The 23780-nt window shown below is 54.2% G+C and overlaps 1 protein-coding gene across 1 annotated transcript; it reads left to right on the plus strand.

The window, feature by feature from the left end:
* The first annotated feature begins 6201 nt into the window (after positions 1-6201).
* On the plus strand, positions 6202-23557 carry LOC120392967 (E3 ubiquitin-protein ligase TRIM39-like). Its single transcript, XM_039517621.1, has 6 exons — positions 6202-6828; positions 10082-10177; positions 12892-13122; positions 13647-13669; positions 13769-13872; positions 22981-23557. Exons 1-6 carry the CDS (start codon positions 6412-6414, stop codon positions 23538-23540), a joined length of 1431 nt encoding a protein of 476 aa, XP_039373555.1. The 5' UTR covers positions 6202-6411; the 3' UTR covers positions 23541-23557.
* Positions 23558-23780: the final 223 nt, after the last annotated feature.

The following is a 23780-nucleotide window of genomic DNA, read 5'->3' on the forward strand; positions in this document are numbered from 1 at the left end:
ACTTTCACGTATGTGAGCGCAAGGAGGAGCCTCTTTGTAGTTTTGTTTTCTTTTCTTTTCTTTTCTTTTCTTTTCTTTTCTTTTCTTGATTTTTCATCTTTGTCCTTTCCCCCTGTTCTCCTTTCACCACCAGGACCTGTCTGTGCATGTGCAGTGAGGGGTGTGGTGGGGGTTCCACTCCAACTCTCATTGTGGGAGGCCCTCCCAAAGACATGTGGCTGGAATAGTGCTTGAAGAGTGACTCCCTCCTGGGACATCTGGTGAGAACTCTCAGCTTTCTGATTCTCAGAGTCTCAGTGCTTATTGGGCAAGCATGGGGCTATTGTGAGGGAGGAGACTCAGGTCCTTGTTACTCGCTTTTAAGACCAAGGAAATAAGCCATAACCACACACGTGTTCGATTGCTCTTGCTGCTTTTCTCCATTCATTGTCTTTGAGTAATTCATGATTCTCTCTCTAATGGGCTAGTTCTTCTAAAAGATGTACTGAATAATTAGGTTTTAATAAAGCCATATGCAAACCCATGCTTCCAGTCACAAAGGAGTTAGGCACCACCCTACAGAATGGGGGACAGTCTACAGGAAAGCAGTGACCCTGAAAAGGATTTCGGGGCCATAGTGGACGAGCTGCTCAACATAACCTGTCCATGTGAAATTGTGGTAAAAAAGGTTAAAGCCATTCTTGGATGGATAGAGTAGTGAGTATGGAAAGGGAAGTGATCCAGCACTGGTGAGACTGATATTGGAATGTTGAATCCAGTTCTTGTGTCCACATTTTGAAGATTATGTTAAAAAAATTGGAGAGGGTACAGAAAAGATTCATAATTGAGTGATGGGGATGATGCCTTGTAATGAGACATTGAAAAAACTCAATCTGTTTAGTATGTACAAAAGAAGAAGGAGAGGTGAGTTGCTTGACTTCATGGAGAGAAAGTGTTGAGTATAAAAGGGCTTTTATCTAGCAGAGACAGGCATGATAAAACCCCATGGATGGAAGCAGAAATCATAAAAAGTATAATGACAGTAAGACCCAGATTTGTAAGAGGGTGATTCATCATTGGAAATGATGGCTTCTCCATCTCTTGATTTCTTCTAATAAAGACTAGATGCCTTTCTGGAAAATGTTTGAGTAAAAGAAAAACCCAGCTCTTCTGACATACACGAGGCCTTAGGATACACAGAGGAATCAAATGCTCTAATGGTTCCTTCTGGCCATAAAGTCTACTAACTTATGAAAACCTGATTGTGGCCTGGGGAAGAGCATCTCATGTTCTACTGTGTAGTCGGTGTCATCCCACAGTGAAGAGTCATTGAGTAGGGTGATCCAGGGGAAGCAGCTCAAACATCCAATGTGGCTGGACAGGGGCAGGACATCAGCACTGCAGGGGAGGGGTGGGTGTGGCAGTGACATCACAAGGGCCTTTGGCAGGACCTCAGCCTATTGGACAAAGGTGGTGGGGAGGTGATGATCTCACAGAGAGATCTTGACATCAGCCGTGCAGGACAGGGGTGCAGGACAGGGGCAACCTTGGAGATCTCTGTGACTTTGCTTCAGCACGTCTCCTTCTCGAGGTCTCTCCTTGAGGACTGAGAGAGAATTCACTTTCACGTACGTGAGCGCAAGGAGGACTCTCTTCAGATTTTTCTCCTTTTCTTTTCATGATTTTGCTAGAAAACAGACGTCCTTGTATAGAAGGTAAGAGCGTCTGAGAGATTTGGAACCTGATCAGTCTGATCCAGCAGGTGCCGGCTGAATTCTAGGAATGGAAAACACTAAATTGAGGTGGCAGCATTGTATTCCCAACGTAGGACTTGTCCCTTAGAATCACTGGAGACATTGGGGTTTCTCCTTTTTGTTTTCCCTTTTCCTCTGTCCCTCCTACCTTTCTCTTCTGGCTTCCTTTGTCCTTTTCCTCTGTTCTTCTCCCATCACCAGGAGCTCTGTGTGTGCAGTGGGAGCCAGGGAGGTTGTGGGAGGCCCTCACAGAGAGGTGAGATTGGAATAGTGCTCCGAGAGTGATCTCCTTGGTGGTGACCTGTGCCATTCTCTGGGCTATTTGATGAGAACCCTTAGCCTCCCACCCCTCAAAGTCTCAACCTTGATTGGCTGAGGAGGGGGCTATTGACAGGGAGGAAATTCTGGTCTTTGTTGTTCTCTTTTATGACCAAGCAAATAAGTCACAACCAGTGATATGTTTGACCCATGTTGATGCTGCTCTCCATTCATTGTCTGGGAGCAGTTCATGATCCTCTCTAACATTCCAATTCTTCTAAAATACTTGCTGAATAATTACTATGAACAGTTGTTGGTCTGTAGCTCATTTGAGAGCAACTCTGCTACTGACTGGCTGCATCAGCTAAGACAAGTCACTGCTCCTTTCTCAGCCTTAGTTTCTCCTTCTGTCAAGTACGAATAACAATCCTCTCCCATCTGCCTCGTGATGGGTGGATGATGGGGCTCCATTGAAGAGTGTCACTAGTAGCAGTGCAGAATAGGAGGTGTCCTATCACATTGAGCCATATCAGATTATGACATAATATTCTATTTGATTGGTATTTTATTCTTTTGAAATTGTTAAGAGCAGCAACTACTTAGCTCAGACTGAAGCATCTCATCTAATTTTCTAGATCACAGTGTCTCCTCTTTGTGTACGACAAGACAGTTTAATGCACTGTGACAAACAGGAAATGCTTTTGTTTTGCACCCCCTGCTGCTGGCTGACTTTCTTCATCCCCTGGCAATAAGACGGACTCTTGTTTTCACAGCCAGTCGATCGCCCTAGTGTCATCACCCTGCCTGCTGGCTGGGCAGGGTAACTCCTCAGGTCACCACCCTCTCCAGCCTGCCTTGGGCTTGGAGAGTGAGGAGGAGAGCAAGGCACATCTGCTGACCCTGAACATCTGCCATCCATCATACCATCACCTAGAGCAAGTGAGTGGCATTAGGGTTCCTCTGTGGCTTCCCCTGTCTGTCTGGGGAGAGGCAGAAAGAGGGGGAGAGAACATCTCCAAAGGGGGATTTCATTTGCAAACAGCCCCCAAGAGCCCCTCACTCTCAGACTGGGCAGGGGCTTCTCCAGAGCCATCTCCAGTGTCTTTGGAAAAGTCCCAGCAGTGGGGCTCCCAGCCCTTCCCTTGTGGGACACTGTTCCCCAGGCTGAGAGTCTCTGAGCTGGGCCAGACTCTGTGAGCTGCTGAGCATGGAAATCAATGGGGAATGAGGAGGACCCTGGTCTTCCTGTGCCTCGGGTCTTTGTGACTGCGAGAGAAGAGGGAAAGAAGGTGGCTGGTGGCTGTAGGGAGCCAGGGGAGGAGAAATAAATAGTTAATGATGAATCCTAAGGGCTTTGTCTTTTGTGGTGAAGGGTTTAAAATGGGTCTGCATGTCCATTCTGCGTCAGGGGGCTGGTTCGGGGTCTCTGCAGGGAACTGTGACTCTCCGCCACTGTGAGGCGGGCCGGGCATCTCACTATCCTTTGCTGCCTCGTCCCCTCCCCACTGGGCTGCGAGCCTGGGCTGCCATCGGGCAGAGGGGCACCACCAGTTTAATAATACTGCGCAGGGCCCCATAAATCCTAAGGCCGGGCCTGGGTAAAACCCCTGGCTCAGGCTGCCTCTAGAGACACAGCCCAAAGGCACTGACTTCTAGGCCTGATTAGATGTCAGGGGCCAACCAAAGGAAGCCAATCGGGGGTAGCAGAGCCCCCTGAAAGACCACATCAGGGACTGGTGATCTCACCATTATCACCTGACTCTGCACAGACTGGCCTAGTGCCTGTGGGGAGGGTCAGTGAGATGATTATCAGACAAACTGTGTCTGGGCGTGTCCATCCATCTCCTCATCCTCTTCTCCCAGGTTCTGGCTGCAGAGGGAAAGGTTTGCCCCATAGTTAAGGTGCTACGTTAGCCTGCACAGATCCAGGTTTTGTCCTGTGTGAAGTCAGGTAAGTCATTTATTTTGTCTGGGCCTGAATTTCCCCTCTTCTAAATGGGGGTAACAACCTTCCACATCACACAGCAGCAGAGACATTGTGTGGGGAGGAGGAGGACAGATGAACCTATGTGCCTTCTCCCCACCAACTTGCTGCTTGCCTTGTAGTGAGCATGCTCACACAGACTGAGCACGCCCAGTTACCTCAGATGAAGGCACTTCCCTGACTCTGCCCCCACACTACTGGCAGGTACAGGTGTCTCTGCACAGCAGTATGGTGAGTCTAAGCACATGGAAGTTTGTGAGTTGCTCAGACAGTGCAGGGATGGGGGCCAGGTAAGGACCTGCAATAGTTAGACATGCAGATCTTTCCTGTCCACATTAAATCACAAAAACGTCACATTGTGGATGTTGCAAGATTTCCTAATTTCACACTGACTCCTTCACTAGCTGGTGTTTCTCTTAATGCCACAGCTCTTGGAATCCTGTGATTACGTGACAATCTCAGCTCTCACTTTAACAAAAGTAAGTTTCTTGCTCTCTGGGCTGAGTAGAAAAGGTTGAGTATGTGACCAGAGCGAATCCTGCCTGCTCATGAACAAACAGTCCAGAATATAATTTTTTAGAAGAAAAACCCTCATGTTTTCTTCAGCGGCCTCTTGATTTTTGCTTACATGCTGCTGGCAATACTGCCTTGGCAGTGATCAGTTCAGGTTTTCAGGCCTGGCTTCTCCAGCAAAGGCTCTAAGGACCTAAATATAAAAATGAGCATTCTGAGTGATTCCTTTACTTCACCCTTACTCCAGGGGGGGCTGTGCTCATTTGCTGCTTGAGCCCACAGCCCGGCTCTATGCGCATTCCCACACCTCGCCCTCTCTGTTTCCCTATCTGTTAACTCTGCAGTTTTAGATAAATGATGGCAGTAACTTAGGGGGCTTTCCATGGGGGATGGGGATTTAAGGCCTGAGTTCTCAGTGGCACAGCATTGCCAACTCCAAACTTTTGAAAATCATGAGTCAGGACCCCCAGAATGATGTGATGCCTTTTGTGAGACTAAAAAATAAAAATAATAGTAAATGTTGAGTTATTTCTATTTGCCGTCTGATTCTCACACTTTAGGCTGTACTCAGGTCACATTTTAAGTTTTTCTCTGCAACCAAGACAACTAGACACTTCCTTTGTTTAGGTGTCCCTATCTTCTGTTTGCTAGAAGCTGGGAATGGGCCACAAGGGATGGATCACTCGATGATCACCTGTTCTGTTCATTCCCTCTGGGGCACCTGGCATTGGCCACGGTCGGAAGACAGGATACTGGGCTAGATGGACTATTGGTCTGACCCAGTCTGGCCATTCTTATGTTCATGAAATTCATTATAAAATCATCAATGTTGGCAACACTTTTGACACTGTGTCTCCTTTACACTGAGGCAGAGCTGCCTTAGCGTACGTTAGAATCAGGCTTTTGAAACCTTGATTCCAGCTTAAGCAAGTTTTTGGCCTGTGAATTGTATATCCCTAGACTTGAAAGGATTAGATTTTATCGGTAGATGTCAGCAAATGTTGATTTCACTTTGCGCACACAAAGGGATGAAAAAACATTTCCATTGATCAGAACTGAAATTTACAAATAGCTACAGTAAGAAAAATGCTGCTTGAGAACTTACTAGAGTTTAATTTAAGGAGATTTACTTTGCATGTTTTGACATGAGATGTTGACAGTTTGTGTTTTAACAGTTACACCTTTTAACTTTTTGAATCTCTGCGTCTACTGTCATAAAATAATTGTCTGAATAAAATATTGTCTGAATCCCCCCAATTTCCCACAACTGTGAACAATAATATTGATAAAAACTGAAACTGTGAAAGTTTAAATAGACAATACAAAAAAAGTCTTACAAATAAATATTAATCTTATCTGTCAAAATTACATATTAAATCAAATTAATTCTGCCAAGCCTAAATATCACTCCTTAGACAGGCAGTTCTGTCAGCTTATCAGGACAAGGGGAAGCTGATGTCCGTGTGAACCCCAGTGACCAGGGCCGGCTCTAACATTTTTGCCACCCTAAGCAAGAAAAAAAGAGCGCCGCCCTGCCCCTCCCTGAGCATCGCGTCGTGCTGCCCAAGTCCCCGCCTCCCCAGCGCCGCCTGGCCAAACCAAAAACAACAAAAACAAACCCCGATCGCCGTCCCCTCCCAAGGTGCCGCCCCAAGCACGTGCTTGGTAGGCTGGTGCCTGGAGCCGGCCCTGCTCCCCCCCCACACACAAGCAGAGGGGGCTGATTGTAGGATCAGAGCCTTGTTGGGACATTTCTCACCAAAGCCCCCAGGGCTGGAACGTTACCGGTGATCTGGCTCCAGTCAGCAAACAGCCTGAGTCCGTTCCAGGAAGGGAAACACCCAATTGCTGCTGCTGCAGGTGGGGCGTATTTCTGAGCTCAGGAAAGTGAAACTAACCCTGTGACACTGTCCAGAGGGAGCCATGGCCACAGACAACCCCGTGGAAAGTCTCCAGGAGGAAGCTACATGCCCCATCTGTCTGGAGTATTTTCAGGACCCTGTGACTATATACTGTGGGCACAATTTCTGCCGAGCCTGCATCACCCAGTGCTGGGAGAGACCAGATACAGATGTCTCCTGCCCTCAGTGCAGAGAAACTGTGCAACAGGGAAACCTCAGGCCCAACAGGCAGCTGGCAAATGTTGTGGAAATAGCCAAACGGCTGAGTTTACAGGCAGCAAAGGGAGCAGGACAGGAGAGGGTGTGTGGGGAACACCAGGAGACTCTGAAACTGTTCTGTGAAGAGGATCAAACTTCTGTCTGTGTGGTTTGCCATCTGTCCCGGGCTCACAGAGCTCACAGGGTGGTTCCCATAGAGGAGGCTGCCCAGGAGTACCAGGTAGGGAATTGCTGTCAAGTTTAAGGGGTAATAATGTTGGATTTTAAATTACAGGCGGATTTCACTGAAAGTTGCCTGGCACAGGTGTGACTCATCATTCAGCTCTGTGAAGCCTTCATTGTGTGGGAGATGCCATAACAAAATCAATGATCTGGCCAGTGGCGTAGCCAGGTGGAGGGAATAGGGGGAGCAATTTAAAAAAAAAAAAAGGCTCCACCCGCTGTGGTGCTTTTACTCACGCGGCGGCGCTCTGGGTCTTCGGCGGCACTGAAGGTCCCACCGCCGAAATGCTGCCGAAGACCCGTGGAGCGAGTGAAGGTCCCACCCCTGAAGTGCTGCCGAAGACCCGGAGCACTGCTGGGTGAGTAAAAGTGCCACAGCGGGGGCACCTTTTATTTTTTTGATCGCTCCCCCTGTTCCCTCTGGGTGAGTAAAAATTAAAAAGGTGCCAAGAAATTGACAAGGCGCCACTTGTACTCAGTGACAGAGCGGCCGCTGCCCTGCTCCCAGGGCCAGCTCCAGGGTTTTTGCTGCCTCAAGTGGCGGAAAAAAAGAAAAAAAAGAAAAAGCCGCGATCGCGATCGGTGGCAGCTCCACCATGCCGCTTTCTTCTTCGGCGGCAATTCGGCAGCAGGTCCTTAGACAGGCAGTTCTGTCAGCTCATCAGGACAAGGGGAAGCTGATGTCCGTGTGAACCCCAGTGACCAGGGCCGGCTCTAACATTTTTCCCACCCTAAGCAAAAAAAAAAGAGCGCCGCCCTGCCCCTCCCTGAGCATCGCGTCGTGCTGCCCAAGTCCCCGTCCCCCTGCGCCATGTCGTGCTGCCCAAGTCCCCGCCCCCCCAGTGCCACGTTGCGCCCCCTAAGTCCCCCCCCCAGCGCCGCCTGGCCAAACCAAAAACAACAAAAACAAACCCCGATCGCTGCCCCCTCCCAAGGTGCCGCCCCAAGCACGTGCTTGGTAGGCTGGTGCCTGGAGCCGGCCCTGCTCCCCCCACACACACCAGCAGAGGGGGCTGATTGTAGGATCAGAGCCTTGTTGGGACATTTCTCACCAAAGCCTCCAGGGCTGGAACATTACTGGTGATCTGGCTCCAGTCAGCAAAAAGCCTGAGTCCGTTCCAGGAAGGGAAACACACAATTGCTGCTGCTGCAGGCGGGGCATATTTCTGAGCTCAGGAAAGTGAAACTAACCCTGTGACACTGTCCAGAGGGAGCCATGGCCACAGACAACCCCATGGAAAGTCTCCAGGAGGAAGCTACCTGCCCCATCTGTCTGGAGTATTTTAAGGACCCGATGACTATAGACTGTGGGCACAATTTCTGCCGAGCCTGCATCACCCAGTGCTGGGAGAGACCAGATACAGACGTCTCCTGCCCTCAGTGCAGAGAAACTGTGCAACAGGGAAACCTCAGGCCCAACAGGCGAATTGCCGCCAAAGAACCCGACGTGCCGCCTCATCCCCTTGGCCGCCCCAAGCACCTGCTTGCTGGGCTGGTGTCTGGAGCCAGCCCAGCCTGCTCCTACCCTAGCTACACTACTAGGTCTGGCAGTGTGGCAACAGAATCACAATACCAAGTCTTGAAAGATACCTGATGTGGGAAACTTTTATCTGAGATTCTGAATGTTTTTCACACTCAGCTTCCACTGCTGAAATAAGGGGACTCTTTACACAATAGGCAGTGTTAACAATCAGTGAGGTTTAAATCACATGAGCTACAGGCCAGTCTAGGTGAGTGTGTTACCTTCAGACTGGAGAACCGGTCATTTAAATATCAACACTGTTAATTATTTTGTTCCCTGCGGAGAGGGAGAATTGCAGCTCGGCACCATTTATTGGCAGTGACGCCTCCTTCCGGTGCCACAGGAGAGTGATGTTTGGGAGATGCCACTTCTTATTTTTCCCCGGTAAAGAAGGACCAGGCCCAGAGAGCCCAGCAGAGCCCAGGGGTATATTCTAGCCCAGGGGTTCTCAAACTAGGGGTTGGGACCCCTCAAGGGGTCCCAAAGTTATTATCTGGGGGGGTCACGAGCTGTTAGCCTCTATTGCAAGCCCCGCTTTGCCTCCAGTATGTATAATGGTGTTAAATATATTAAAATTGTTTTTAATTTATTAGAGGGGTCGCACTCAGAGGCTTGCTACGTGAAAGGGGTCACTAGTAAGTTTAAGAACCACTTTTCTAGCCCTATGAGGGGAGTCCGGCTTCAGGAGCCCCTTGGAGCCAATCAGCAACCCATCCTGTTCTGAACAATGCACCATGTACTGTGAATAGATCATGGTGTCTCCTTTTGGTGACTCACATGGGAGGAGCTTATTTTGTGGGTGGAGCTTCAAAGAATCCAGCCACCTTTGCCCCTCCCACATTCTGATCCCTGCTCATTTATGAAGCTGTTTTGCTGGATGCAAAGGCTGCTTTTCCACCTCCTGTCTCTCACTAGCCCCTGCTGACTCCCTCCGTCCCTCACTGCTTCCCTGCAGCAGCACCACAGGGGTGTCACCAAGCAGCTTCCCAGGAGCTCTCAGCAGCAGCCTGGCAGAGCGGAGGACAGAACTCAGGGCTCAGAGTAAAGACAGAGTGAAATGGGGAGATCTCTGGAGGGAGCTCTGGGGGGCTGCCAGGGGTGTTTCACAGAGCGGGGCTGACAGGGCAGGAGCACGTTGCTGTCCTGTGTGAATGAATCACACGCTGTCAAAGGGGAAGAGAGCGCTGGGTTATTCCAGCTCTGGAGCAGTTACAATTATGGGTGGCACATTCCCCCAGACCGAGTGTTCCCTGGTCCTCACTGACCTCCAGCCACATCACAGCTTCACCCTGTGCAGTTAATGGGACTGCGCTGGCTCAGGTGCTCGGCTGCTGCCTGAGGGAGGCCCCATGGGCGCCTGGACAGAGGAGAGCACAGTGGGGTCTTGTTCCTGGCCTGGGTCTGGGTACAGTGCAGCGAGGTGCTGCCCCAACCTCTTCACTGGCACCGGCAGGAGGGATCATTCAGAACCTTCCCAGCTGTTTCCCCTCTGGACTGTGCTCAGTGATGTGAAGCTTTAGCTCAGACACAGGCTCTGAGAAGTCCTGAGTGTCTGCAGGGAGCAGAGCCCCTGCTCTGAGACTGGCATCTCTGCGCCCATGAGGCCTTTGGGGCTGGCAGAGCTGAGTCTGCTGCCTCCTTCCAGGGTATTTTACTGCTGGTGTACAGTACTGTCCACCCATCGGACAGGCAGACTAATGGCTGTTTATCGCACACGATGCCCCTGCAGGAGAAACTCCAGGGAGCCCTGGGCCCTCTGAGGAAGGAGCTGGAAGTGGCCCTGGCTTTGATGTCTAAAGAGGAGAAGAAAACCACAGAGTGGCAGGTGGGTGTCCGGGTTTATTCCTCCCTGAGCCCTTCCCCCTGCAGTGTTCCCAGGAATGATGGGGCCGTAAAGCTCCAGGATGAGGTCATGACCCTGCTCTGGTTGGTTGCTCCATTTCACAGGCTTGGTGCCAGTCATGGACAGCACAAGTCTCCGGCACTTGGGGATGCCGGGCATGAGTGCGGGAATCTCCCCGGTGCCCAGATCATTGCCCTGCCCATTGCTCCACCCCCATTTGTCCTCCTCTCCCCGAGGCCCCGCCCATGCGCCGCTCCTGCTCTGCCCCATGCCCGGCTCCCACTCAGCCCCGTCCCCAGAGGCTCCCTGCTCACCGTTCAGTGTTGCAGCTCACTCCTCTCCCCTCCCCCAAGGCCCCCTCGCCTGCCGCTTGCTCCTTTCTGCCCCCTCCTGACTTAAGGGTGACTGACAGGGGAGGGGCGGAGAGGAGCAATTGGCGGGGGCCCCACACACAGCTGACAGGCAACAAGCGGCAGGTGCTGCGGGCTTCAGGGGAAGAGTTGGGGCGAGGCCTCTAAGCGGAGCGCAGGCAGCACTCCAAAGGCAGCAGCTGCATCCTGTTTGGGGAAGCTCAGCCTCCCCTGGCCTATGGTACCTGCCATCCAGGGTGCTGGCAGCACCAGGCTGTGTCTCTGGTGAGGATCTCAGCTCAGCAGCTCCTATAGTACAGTGATGCAGACCCACCCCTGAGATCTCTGATAGGGGAAAATTCTCAGTATTGGGTGCAGTGTTTTCTCTGTTACATGGGTCCTGTTTCCCTCCTGCAGATGGGGATGGTGTGTTGGCGGCTACAGCCATCGGTTTTCAGTGGCCTCCATGACAAAGCTCTGCAGCTTCTCTGCAGCCTGGAGGAAACAGATTGTTCCTTCTCGCTCTGCACCCCCCATCCCTGCAGTGAATCTGCCCAGTGCTTGGGGAGCTGGGAGGATGATTTGCCGCCCCTCCCATGGGTGAGGTTCAGATTCATTGAACTGGCTGGGCTGGGGCCATGCTGGGAGCTGAGCTCTTCTGAACATCAAACCCAGTTGTGGGTGTGGAGCTGTGTGGAAAATCTTCCCCTAGGGTGCATCTACATGGCCCCAACAGCCAGCTGCAGGCTAGTGACTGAATAATACCCAGGGGTCTGGGTGGGCTTGTACAGCCTGTGCTGCTGCGGCTTCATAGCTATGAGTACCCGAGCTAGCCAGATCAGAACTTGCCTGGGTGTGTCTACACATGGGGCTGTCACACCTTCATTGCAGTGCGGACACCCCCTGAGTGAGCAGAGCCAGGGGCAGGTCAGAGTAAAGCCAGGCAGCGCTCAGCCACTTCGCAGCCTCTATTGCCATCAGGTGGCCACTTCATCCCAGGGCTGGTCTACACTAAGGGGGAAAATCGATATAAGATACGCAACTTCAGCTATGTGAATAACGTAGCTGAAGTCGAAGTATCTTATATCGATCACTTACCCGTCCTCACGGCGCGGGATCGATGTCCGGGGCTCTCCATGTCGACTCTGCCACCGCCGTTCGCAGTGGTGGAGTTCCGGAATCGATAGGAGCGCGTTCGGGGATCGATATATCGCGTCTAGATGAGACGCGATATATCGATCCCTGAAAAATCGATCGCTACCCGCCGATACGGCGGGTAGTGAAGACGTAGTCCCAGTCACCTGCTAGTTATTGTGACTTTACCTGTGCTTGTCTGTAGCCAGGTGATGAACCCAGGGGACAAAATGTCTGTTCAGGTTCACCTGCCTCTTACAGTGAAATCCCTGCAGGGAGAGTGGGGGGTGTGAGGAAGACGCCAGCAGCAGGGATGAGAGGAGAAGTAGGTGCCCCACTATTCAGATAAAAATGGCCATTTAGAAGAGCTGAAGTGCTCAGAGCTGGGTGCCTCTGGTTCTGCATCTGAAGCCGTATTTAGAGCCTGGTGGAAGTGGGCTGATTTCCAGAGGACAGAACCGCAGCAGGTCCCACTGCTGCACCGGGTGCAGTTGGTGCTCAGTTCCTCAGACAATAGGGATTTAGGTGGATAACAATTAACAGCCAGGTTTGAATGTGTCCGGCAAAGTGCCCAGAGAGCAGGAGGGACATAGCTGGCATCAGCCAACCCGCTGCTCTGTGAGCCTAGAGGGCTCCCTACAGGCTGTGATCCCAGGGGCACATGGGCATGGGGCACTCGGCCAGGCTGGGTGAAGCCAAAGCCAGTCCTGATAATGGCCTGGGCACCCAACACCCATGTGAGCCCCAAGATTGCACCCAAAGGACTATTAGCACCAGCCTTAGGTCCTGAACTTTGCAGCCCTGGGAGCAAGTTATCAAACAAGGAGCATCAGCCACATCCTGCTGTGATGGCTCCCCTTGGCGTCTGAGTGCCCAGCACTGGGCACCCAAATGCCCCCATGGACACCCTGTGTGGCCCCCTGTAAATCTCTCCTGCTCCATTGATTTCATCCCACTCCACTGTGTCCATCCCGTGCCAACTGCAATAACATACTGCGTCTTTACAAAGCACCCTAGACAACCCCGCTATGGAACTGGCCGTATTAACTCTGAACTAAAACAAACCCTTTATGTTACGTTTCCCAAAAAAGTCAATATCCTTACAAACCTGACACTGATCTAATCCCCTGCTTCATGGACAGAGGCCCAGTCTGTGTAACTCAACATCTGGCTCACGTTTTCTCTGTGCCTTTCCTATTCTTCTATTTCAAGGGGAAAGTAAAGAATAGGAGAGAGATGATTGCGGGTGAATTTAACAAACTGCACACACTGCTGAGAGAGGAGGAGCAGCTGCTTCTGCAGAGCCTGGAGGAGGAGGAGAGGGAGACTCTGCAGAGATTAAGGGAAAATGTAACCAAACTCTCCCAGCAAAGCTCGTCTCTGCAGCAGCTGATCACAGAGCTAGAGGAGAAGTGTCAGCAACCAGTTGTGGAGCTGCTAAAGGTGAGACGGCATCAAAATTCATCTCCACAATCCAGAATTAGAACTCAGATCTCTGGGTCTGGATTCCAACAATTAGAGTAAATGTGTTCTGTGGTTTACTGATAAACAGAACATCCAGCTAAGGGCTCCATCAGATCCAAAATATCCCAGTTCATGTTAGAGGAGAATTTTCCTCATGGAGACCCAGTGAGGCCATGGGAGATTAAATGGATGATACAAGAATGATACTGAGCTGAACCCATCCCTGCTCTGACTCCAGAATACTGGACCCAGCACAGGTGATAAACACAGATACTGATGGGTTGGGTCCCTAGAAGGGAGAATTCTTTAGCTAAATTCCTGTCTCACCTACATAAATGAAACAAGTGTTAATGCAAAATGGTGTATGAGATTTTACCACAAAACAGTGAAGCCTGGGAGGGTTGATCTATTTTCTAGATGAAAGTTTGATGCCCAGAATGAAACTCTCACAGTTTTATGCACATTGTGTTAATACAGAGCATTGATTCTCTTTTTCCTTTCAGGATGTGAAAAGCACATTGAGCAGGTGTGTTTCCTATGTTCATTGCTCTTATATTCTTGGTGGTGGTTCTGGGATTATGCGTGTACAAAGCAGCTGAGTGATGATGGAACGTTTTCTTCACAGGAGTGAGAATGTGAAACTTTGGGAACCAGAAGCTGTTTTTGTTGGCCTGAGTAACGTGTATAAAATTTCCCTGGACATGAGGGAAGCGCTGCAGAGATTCGGAGGTGAGTGGATTCTACTGGGACATTCAGCTGTGTTGTGCCTGGGGATCTGGACAGAGCCTGGGACCCCAGGACACACTTGCACCCAGCTGACAGGCTTGGAGCTGTGATAGCTGGAGGCTGATGCGCTGAGTGCTGGGCAGTTTGCCTGCTACTTACAGCCACCTGCTGGTACTTGCCCAGGTGTCTGACCAGGTCCCATCACTCTGACATCCTGACCCCTCCATGGCTGAGATACTGGGTGTCCCTGAGCCAGGTGCTGTGAGGCCTGGACTGGGCCCATCGTGCTGGGAGCTGCACAGACGGGTAATGGATGACGTGTCTGTGCCTCTCTCCTGGGACATGTGAGGGCTGCATTGTGTGGGCACCGCTCAGCACTGCCCCAGCCCCCATTAGCCAAGGCTGGCCCAGCTTTCTGAGCTGGAGGAGGGGCCGGTCTGGCTGCTGTGGTCTGACCTGAGCCGTGTGTTACTGGGTAACGAGCTGAATCCTACGGGCCCCTCGTCTGCTCTGAGCACAGCCCAGTGTGAGGTTGGGTCAGTGGTTTGCTGCTCAGTGAGTGAGACTCACTCACAAGAGTGTGACCCTGTCACAATGCCTGAGCGTGAGCTGCCCCCATCCAAACCCCTCCCACAACCCCAGCGCGGAGACTGGGGGCAAAGGCAGAAACCTGACAGCGAAGGGGGACAAAGAAGAAGCCAAGGCAGAGGAGAGGAGGGAGGGAAGGTTCAGTGAGCTCGGTCTGTGATAGTTGAACTGGCTCATTCCTTCTACACCCCGCCCCCCAGCTCCTCTCTTCCCACCCACCCCCAGCAGGGGCAGTCGAAGGGGCCAAGCTGGGTGTGTCTGTCCCGGCCGATGGAGGCTGCACAGTCTGTGCCGGCTGCAGGGCCAGGATCTCAGGGCTCCAGGGAGCAGGAACCCCAGGCTGTGGGGGTAGCAGCTTCCTGTCTGTGACTGGCTGGAGCCAGCACATCCCTGCTCCCCTCCCCGCTCACTGCTCCCAGCCCAGCACAGTCTGTGCCCACTGGGCTCTGAACCCGGCTGGGCTCTGGGCCATTCCACACCCCGGCCCCTGAGCCTGTCGGGATCCTGAGCCAGTCACCTCAGTGCCTTGTTCTAGGGGATCACCAGCCCCTGGGGAGCCTCCTGTCAGCCCCCCAGAAGCCCCTTCCTGGGCAGGGTCCCAGGCCCTGAGTCACTCGCTGGCTGCTCCAGGCTGGCCAGGCCCAGGGTCTCCAGCAGGGCTGTTGGTGCTGGCACCGCGCTCGCTGCCGGAGCTCCCAGCCCCTGACCCAGCCCAGCCTGTTGTCCCAGCGCTGACCCCTCCCCTGCGGGTGGGGACGCTGCTGCTCTCAATGGCTGAGCCCCTCTCTCTGCCGCTGCCTCTGCTGCTGCGCTCGCAGGCTCAGCCCGTGCCAAGGCCAATGCAGCCCTGCTGGGGCTGCTCCTTCCCTCGGCACCTGGGGTCTCTGTGTCTGGGGCAAATGGCGGGTGAGTGGGCACGGACCTGCTCAGAGACACACGCCCTGAGCTGCACCCAGAGGGCGGAGACCAGCCAGGGCCGGGCAGCAAAGTGTCACCGTGCTGGGATTAACCCTTTCCTTCCCCCACCCCAGCAGCCCTGGCCGGTCAGTGCCACTCGACTGCCCATGCTCTGACCCCAGGGACCCGGGTCCGGCAGCTCAGGGGAGTCTCTGGGTAAATGTGTGGGGCAGAGTAACCAGGGCTCTGTCATGCAGTCCTTAGGGGCTAGGCAGTGAGTGTTGTTATTGAACCAGCCTCAGCCATTTCAGGGTATCTTGGCAAGCATCTTGCCTCAGTTTACCCTCTTCAGCACTCCTTAAATTATACCTCACAGTCCAAAAGATCTGAGAGAAAAGTCTCCTCCTGGGGTCCGCTCTGAGTCCAAGTAAACCCCAAAATAAAATCTTTTCCTTCACTCTGCTCCAGCCTCCAGCTCTCACTACAGCTCCTCACTGTCCTCAAGTCAGGAGCCCTCAGTCCTTCCCGGAGCTGGGCTTGGATTAGTTTCCATCCTGGAATCAGATGACTCCAGCCCTCCCTCCTGGAGCTGGGTCATTTCAGACTGTGCCTTTATTTCCTGCATCCACTTTCTCCAGCCGGGGGCAGCTCTCCAGGGCTCTGTCCTGCTACAGCTGCTGCTGTCATTGTCATCTCTGGCCGCTCCTCCCCCTTAGGGGAGCTCCTCTGCCTAGGACAGTGATCCCCAAACTTTTTTGGTCATGTCCTTCCTTACCTGGTTTGCACCCCCACCCTGGGAGCTGCTGTCAGGAGCTGGGCTAGGAACGGGGCTCCAATTGGGGCCAGAAGCTGGGCGCCATGGCTGGGAGTGGACCCGCAGTTGGAGCCGGGAGCTGGGGGCTTCGGCCGGGGACAGAACCATGTTTGGGGCTGGGGCTGCAGCTGGGTTCTCAGCCTGGAGCAGGGCCGGGAGTGGGTGGCTGAAGTCGGGGATGGAGATGCAGCTGGGGCTGAGGGTGGGGCCGGAGTGGAGCTGGGGGCAGAGCAGGGCTGGGTGACGTTCCCTTCCCGCCACCATGGGGGCTGGTCCAGGCCCTGTCAGGCCCCCCAAATGTTCCTCCACACCCTTGAGGGGGGCACGACCCACAGTTTGGGGAGCACTGCTCTAGGAGCCCCTTCCAGGCTCCTTGCTCTGTGAGCTCTCCTGGGAGCTCCTCTCCTCAGCAGCTTCCTGTCCCTAGGATCCCTTCTGCTGAGCCCTGGTTACCCTTTATCAGCCTCATTAGCTGTTTCACTGCCGACTAGCCACCTAGGGATTTAATTACTTCCAGGTTGGTCTGGGTTGTCTCATTCTCCCGTACAGGGGCCTGTCACAGGTGGTCTGGTCCCTGAGTCCCCTAAAAGGACCAGCCCTCTTGATACATTTCCCCCCACCCCCAGAGCCAACCTGTATTCAAAGGGAGGCTTGACCATGGCCCCCGCTGTGCCACTGACCAGACTTTTAATGTCTCAGTCGGTGCTGCCAACCGGAGCTGCCAGGGTCCCTTTTCGACCAGGTGTTCCAATAAAAAGCCAGACACCTGGCAACCCTATGGACAGGTGCCAACCCTAGGTCCTGTCCACATGGCCCAGTAACACCCTGCTGAGTCGGGTACAGGCAGCCACATGCCAACCCAGGCCCCTGGCAGGGACGCTGAGCTGCCAGCTGCCATGGTCACTAACAGTGTTAACTCTGTCACATGCCACTCACCAGGCTTAGAGCCCCTTGGACCCAGCCCCAGAACAGCTGTAACCTGGAACCAGAGCAATGCAGGGCTGGAAGGGACCTTGAGAGGTCACCTAGTCCAGCCCCCCACGCTAGGTCAGGGACTAGACTATCCCTGGCAGGGATTTGTCCAACCTGTTCTTACAAACCTCCAGTGATGGGGATCCCACAGCCTCCCCTGGAGCCGGGTCCAGAGCTTCACGGCCCTGAGAATTAGAAAGTGTTTCCTCCTCTCCAGCCTCAACCTCCCTTGCTGCAGATTGTGCCCATTGCTCCTTGGACAGGCCCTTGCACTGCCCGCTGGGGGCACTGGCTGTGTCACCAAGCCTGAGCATCGCTGTTATTGCACTGGGTGGCTGGCGGTGCTGGGCTGGCTCAGGGGGGCAGTGAGGGCAGCTGGGGCCTTTCACTCCCCAGTCACCGATCTCAGCCCAGGCTCAGAGTCCAGTTCCCAGCGGACAGGAGCTCACATTGTAACTCACTTTAACGGCAGCCTCACCAGCTACCTCCGCAGGGAGGCCAAGGCCTGAATGGGCCGCAGGGACGATTCCTCCCCAGGGAGAGGCTCCAGCAGATGTCAGGGCTGAGCCATGTTGGTAGGACAGTGCGGGGCTGACACGGCCTCTGTCTCCTTATACCCTCAATACACAGAGCTCCAGCAGCCGGGGTGTAAAACCCAATTCGTATCCCCAGGACCGAACTCACTGACACTGCCCCAAGGGTCCTCTCCTGCTGGGGTTGGGGAGTGAGTAAGGGGCACTGGAAGAGGGGGGCCAGGGGGCCATGGACCCATCACTTTTACCAATGGGAGGGCTGTTCCCTCCCACTTTTTACCAGCTGTAAGAGTGAGCGACGATGGGGGAGGGGGCCGAGAGGAGAGACCAGGGGATCAGGGTGTGGGGAAGAGGTGGGGTGAAGGCAGGGGCTCAGGAAGAAGGGGCAGTGTGAGAGCGAGGGTTCAGGGGAGCGGGGACAGGAGCTCAGGGAGAAGGGCTGGCACGAGTGGGTAACCCTGTCAAGGTTCCTCCCCCACTCTGAACTTTAGGGTACAGATGTGGGGACCTGCATGGACCCTTCTAAGCTTAATTCCTAGCTTAGATCTGGTAACGCTGCCACCAGCCAGAATTTCAGTGTCTGGCACACTCCCTGTCCCCCCAAAACTTTCCCCTCCCTGGGCTGCCTTGAGGCTTTTCCACCAAGTCCCTGGTGATACCGATCCAACCCCTTGGATCTTAACACAAGGAGAAATTAACCATTCCCCCCTCCTTTCCCCGCACCAACTCCTGGTGAGTCCAGACCCAATTCCCTGGGATCTTAAAACAAGAAAGAAAAAATCAATCAGGTTCTTAAAAAGAAAACTTTTAATTAAAGAAAGAAAGGTAAAAATTATCTCTGTAAAATCAGGATGGAAAATACTTTACAGGGTACTCAGATTCAGATAGCCCAGAGGTACCCCTCTAGCCATAGGTTCAAAGTTACAGCAAACAGAGGTAAAATCCTCTCAGCAAAAAGGAACATTTACAGGTTGAGAAAACAAACATAAGACTAACACGCCTTGCCTGTGCTACTTATTAGTTTGAAACATGAGAGACTGATTCAGAGAGATTTGGAGAGCCTGGATTGACGTCTGGTCCCTCTTAGTCCCAAGAGCGAACAACCCCCAAAACAAAGAGCACAAAACAAAGACTTCCCTCCACCAAGATTTGAAAGTATCTTGTCCCCTTATTGGTCCTCTGGTCAGGTATCAGCCAGGTTTACTGAGCTTCTTAACCCTTTACAGGTAAAAGAGACATTAACCTTTAACTATCTGTTGATGAGAAACCCCTCTACTTTTAGGGAGCTTCTATCACTCCTGGGGAGAGCACCATCCCGGATGCTGATCCACGGGCACATCTGTGTATTTGCTGGGTGCGCAGAGCTCTCTGTGTGGAGCCTGTCGAAGAAAAACTCAGTTCTCGCTTTTTGTTTGGGTGCAGCAAAATCAAATACTTTATTATTTCTCCAGTAATTACAATGGAGGGAGAGAGTGCCATAGGACACAGGGTCGCCCCAGTCCTGGACAGGTCTCTCAACTGGTAAACAATTACATTAAGCCTTTATACCTTTGTTACAAACAATTTCTAGCAATCATGGAGACAGTAAAAAGCAACAAATACATTTTGTTTATACATAGCAGAAGGGCTTATCTTATTTGTCTCACTCCTAAGAAAAAGCAAGCCTGCATTTTGGTTAGTGATTGCAAGGTCGTAATAACTTTGTACACAGTTCACTCTGTCTTACATTATCTTGCTTCTACAAATCTCACGTCATTAGGGTCACAGTATGGCCTGACTCTTGCTAACTGACTAACATGCATTAAAATCCCCTTCAAATCCTTATTAATTCTTTCCTTGCTTCCACAAGCTACTTTCACGCTCACCCAGGAACCTGTGCTGGGAGGCCCCACTGCCCAGGAGGGCGAGGGCTCTCACTCCCCTGCCCTGGGGGTGAAGGGAGGGGCCCTGGGGCTGCTGTTCCCCATCCCAGGAAGGGGGTAAAGGGGACGTGGACACAGACAATGTCCCCTCTTGCACTGTGAGGGGCAGACCTGGCTCCACCCTGGGCTTCAGAGCCTGAGCTCCGGCCTGAGCCTGAAAGTCTATGTGGCTATTTTTAGTGCCAAAGAGGGAGCCCTGTAAGCCTGAATCTGTCCACCCCGTTCCAAGACTCGCGGCTGCAGGCTGTGTAGAAGGACCCAAAGTGTCCCCAGAGTCTGAGTGTGAAAGTTCCCAGCATGTCTGACCCAGGGCTGGTTAATGGGAGCGAGGGGGGTGGCTGGCACAGTCATTAGATGGAGACACCTGAGCTCCTGGGGCTCTGAGACGGGCTCTGTGACCTTTATCCGCTCTGGGAGATGCCCAGGTGCAGCTGCAGAGGGTCTGTGCCGCTAGCATCATCCATGGGACAAATGGCTCTGGGCAGAGAGTTCAGGCTGGAGCCAAGTCTCCATTTTCAGCCTGATTTGTGGGGGTGAGATCAGGGGCCCAGGGGGCATTTGTCTGCAAAGGGCAAATTAAACAGCAGCCCTGGAGTGTTTCATAGCTGATGTCCTGAGCCTGGCCTGCCTGTAACTGCGTTTCTGGGGATGTTGACAGTCTCTCCTTGCGGGTCACTGGGATTGGGGCTCCTAAGTTGCTCAGACAGGTTTGCAGTGGAGCTGGGTGAAATGTTTTGGACAATAGTTTATTTGCTGCAAAATTATATTTTGGGTCAAGAGAAACTATCCGTGAATCCATGTCGGGTTTGCTGACTAGTTTCAGTTAAGAGAAAAAGGTGCCGCCGCTTCCCTTGTAGCCTTTAGCCCAGTGGCTGGGCCCTCAGCTGGGAGCCCCAGGTTCAATCCCCCCCATGTGATGCCATAAGAGCTTGAACCGCTGGGCTCCAGGTCTCTGATGACGCCCCCTGTGTGTAAACACTGCCATGGGCACTGGGCCAGAGCATGGGGGTGAGAATGACTCTGCAGCCCAGTGGGTCAGGCCCCCACCTGGGAGCCCAGAGTCCAGCTCCTCTGCTCCAGTGACCCTGTAATTATTGATCCATAACCCCAGTGAGGGGAGGGGTTACGACCCCTGGCACAGCAGTGTCTCGGCCATGTCTGCTGGGGTTTCCTTGCACTGATGTAGCTGCACCGGTTCAAACCCCTAGTGCAGACGCACTGTGCAACTGTGAACTGGGACTGGTCCCCAGTGCAGCTTCCCCCAGATGGAGGGGGCAGTAAGTGAGGAAATGCCCCCTCCCCTCCCCACTGCCCTGGCCTCATTAGCAACAGCCCATTAGTGAGCATTTATACCCACCCCCGAATCTTCCACTGTAATGCCCCCCAAGTGAGCCCAATCCAAACCACTGCCCCCATGGGGGTGGGGCTCAGCCTGGTGAGGGGAGGGCCTGGCTGTGGGGTTTTCCTGGTTGGAAGATGGGGCCTGTGGGGCCCGCCAGCATGGAGAGTCCCAGTTGCTCCCCTGGGGCAGGGCTGCACCCCCAGTGTGTGTGGGGACAGCACCGACCTGCTCTGAGCGAGAAACCAACCACACATGGCCCCAAAGCAACAGAGATTCCCTGGGGCCTGCCTCTCCCTCCCCCATCTCTGGCTCCCACCCCTCCCTTACCCTTCCCCCACCCGTGAGGGACCCTGGACCCTGCATCTATTCTGACCCCTCAACAACATCCCTCCCTTTCTTCTCACTCCCTTTCTGCTCCCCTCGGCCCCTGCCCCTCTACTCCCACTTTGCCTCCCTGGCACATGCCCCTGCCCTCCACCCATCTCTGCCCCACTGGAACAGCCCATCCCTTCTCCCCCTGCCCTCCTGGGATCTGCCCCTCTCCCCCAAACATCATCTGCACCCTGGAGCCCTCCCATCACTTCACACCCCTGCTATGTCCTGGCATCCACCTCTCCCCTTTCTCTCCTCTGTGCCGTGTCTCCCACCCCTCCCCTCACCCTCCTCTGCTGTCCTGACATTCACCCTTCTTACTCCCCTCAGCCCTCCTGACACCTGCCCCTCTCCCCCCCTCTCTGACCCCTGGCACCCGCCCCTTCCCTCGTCCCCCTGTGCCCATCCCTCCTCTAGCCCCACTCTGACCCCCTGGCACCTGCCTCTCCCCAATCCCCTCTCCTAACACCTCCCTCTGCCCACCTGCCCTGCCTCTAACCCCTCTCTGCCCCCTGGTGCTTCTCCCTCCCCTCCTCTGCCCTCCCTGTGCCTGCCCTTCTGCTCAACCCCCTCAATCCCCTGGCACCTGCCCTCTCCTCCCCGCACCCTCCTGCTGCCCCCAACACCTGACCCTCCCCTTGTCCCCTTCCTTCCTGGTGCCCATCCCCTCACCACCCTCTGCCCCACTGACCCTGCTCTCCTCTCGCCCCTCTGCCACCATCACCCATGCCACCTTCTCTTTATTTGTCACCCCTGCCCCTCCCCTCGCCCTCTGGCTCCGTGAAACCTGCACTCCTCACCACCCCTCCAGTCCCCTGGTGCCAGCTCCTCCTCTGCCCCAACTCCCAGCTCTGCCCTGGCCCCATCTGCCTCCCTGGTGCAAGTCCCTTCCCTCACCCCCCTTTGGGACCCCTGGTCTCAGCCCTTCCCCTCACCTCAGCACTGCCGCACCCCTCCCCTCCCCCTCTCCTAGCTCCTGGGCCCCTGTTGCCCACATCTCCCTGCACACGCCTCTGCCCCCCTAGGGCCTGCCCTTCTCCACACCCCTCTCTCTGCCCCCCTTCTGCTCACCTCCTCCCTCAACCCCCCATTCAGCCCCATTGGCACCAATGCCTGTTCATTCACTCCCCCCCACATGGTTCCACCTCCCCACTCCTCATCATCTCACCCCCTGGCAGCTCACCCGCCCCTTGATTTGCCCTGTCCCATTGGAGCTCCCCCAGTCCCTCACCCCCCTCTGCCCCCTGGTGCGTGCCCCTTCCCTTGCTTCCCTGTGCCCCTGGGGTCCATCCCCTCTTCTCCCATGGAGCCCACCCTCCCCTCTCCCCTGCAGCCCCTGGAACCTGCCCTTCCCTTTTCACTCCATAGCCCTTGTGCCTGCCCCACCCCTATGTCCCTCCCTCCCCTCCCGCTCCTGTCACCTCCCCTCCCGTTTCCTCTCCCAGCATCAGTCTGTCACCTCCTCCCGCCTCCCTTGACACCATCCCACCCCTCCCCCGCTCCTCCTGCCCCTTCCCCTCAATGTCTCCTCGCAGGCAGAGGGGCCCTGACTCCCCTCAGGCAACAACACCCCCTCCCCGCACAGTGATTAATGGGGACGCAGGTTAATTTCCCTTTGATCCCAGTGACCAGCCCCTGCCCCCGGCCCTGACTCTGTGACTCTCTCCCCAGTGGACGGGTCTCTGGATCCAGACACGGCTCATCCCAACCTCGTCCTGTCTGAGGATCGGAAACGTGTGAGACACGGAGACACTCGCCAGGATCTGCCCGACAACCCTGAGAGATTTGATTATTGTTACTGTGTCCTGGGCGCTGAGGGGTTCGCGGGCGGGAGGCGTTACTGGGAGGTGGAGGTGGGAGACAAGACGAAATGGGCTCTGGGGGTTTGTAGGGAGTCTGTGAGCAGGAAGGGGCAGGTCAGACTCTCACCTGGGAATGGATACTGGGTCGTGTGGCTGTGGGATGGGGGATACAAGGCCTGCACCTCCCCCCTGACCCCCCTCCCCGTGAGCGTCAGGCCCAGCCAGGTGGGGATTTTCCTGGACTATGAGGCGGGCGAGGTCTCGTTTTACAATGTGACTGACAGGTCCCATCTCTTCACTTTCACTGACACCTTCTCCGGGAAGCTCCGCCCTTATTTCAGTCCTGGTCTCAGCGCTGGGGGGACAAACGCGGCTCCCCTGATAATCTGCCCATTCCCAGCTCAGGCCGGAGGGAATCTCGGTCCCTGACAGTGACCCCGCGGCACAGACTGGCCCCTCCCAGCCCTGCTGCTCTTCCCGCCCCCATGGTGGGGGCCAGTTACTGCAGCAACTGGACTTTCTGTGCTGACCGGACGCTGCCAGTTTCCCTTTTCAACTGGAGGTTCCAGTCGAAAATCGGACACCTGGGAACCCCCAGCCCCCACCTTTCCCGTCCCCTGCCCCAGGGGTAGCAGATGGTGGGGGATGGGATCATTCACTCCTGTCAGA

This window comes from Mauremys reevesii, unplaced genomic scaffold (assembly GCF_016161935.1).
Source record: "Mauremys reevesii isolate NIE-2019 unplaced genomic scaffold, ASM1616193v1 Contig13, whole genome shotgun sequence".
NCBI classification, from domain to species: domain Eukaryota; kingdom Metazoa; phylum Chordata; order Testudines; family Geoemydidae; genus Mauremys; species Mauremys reevesii.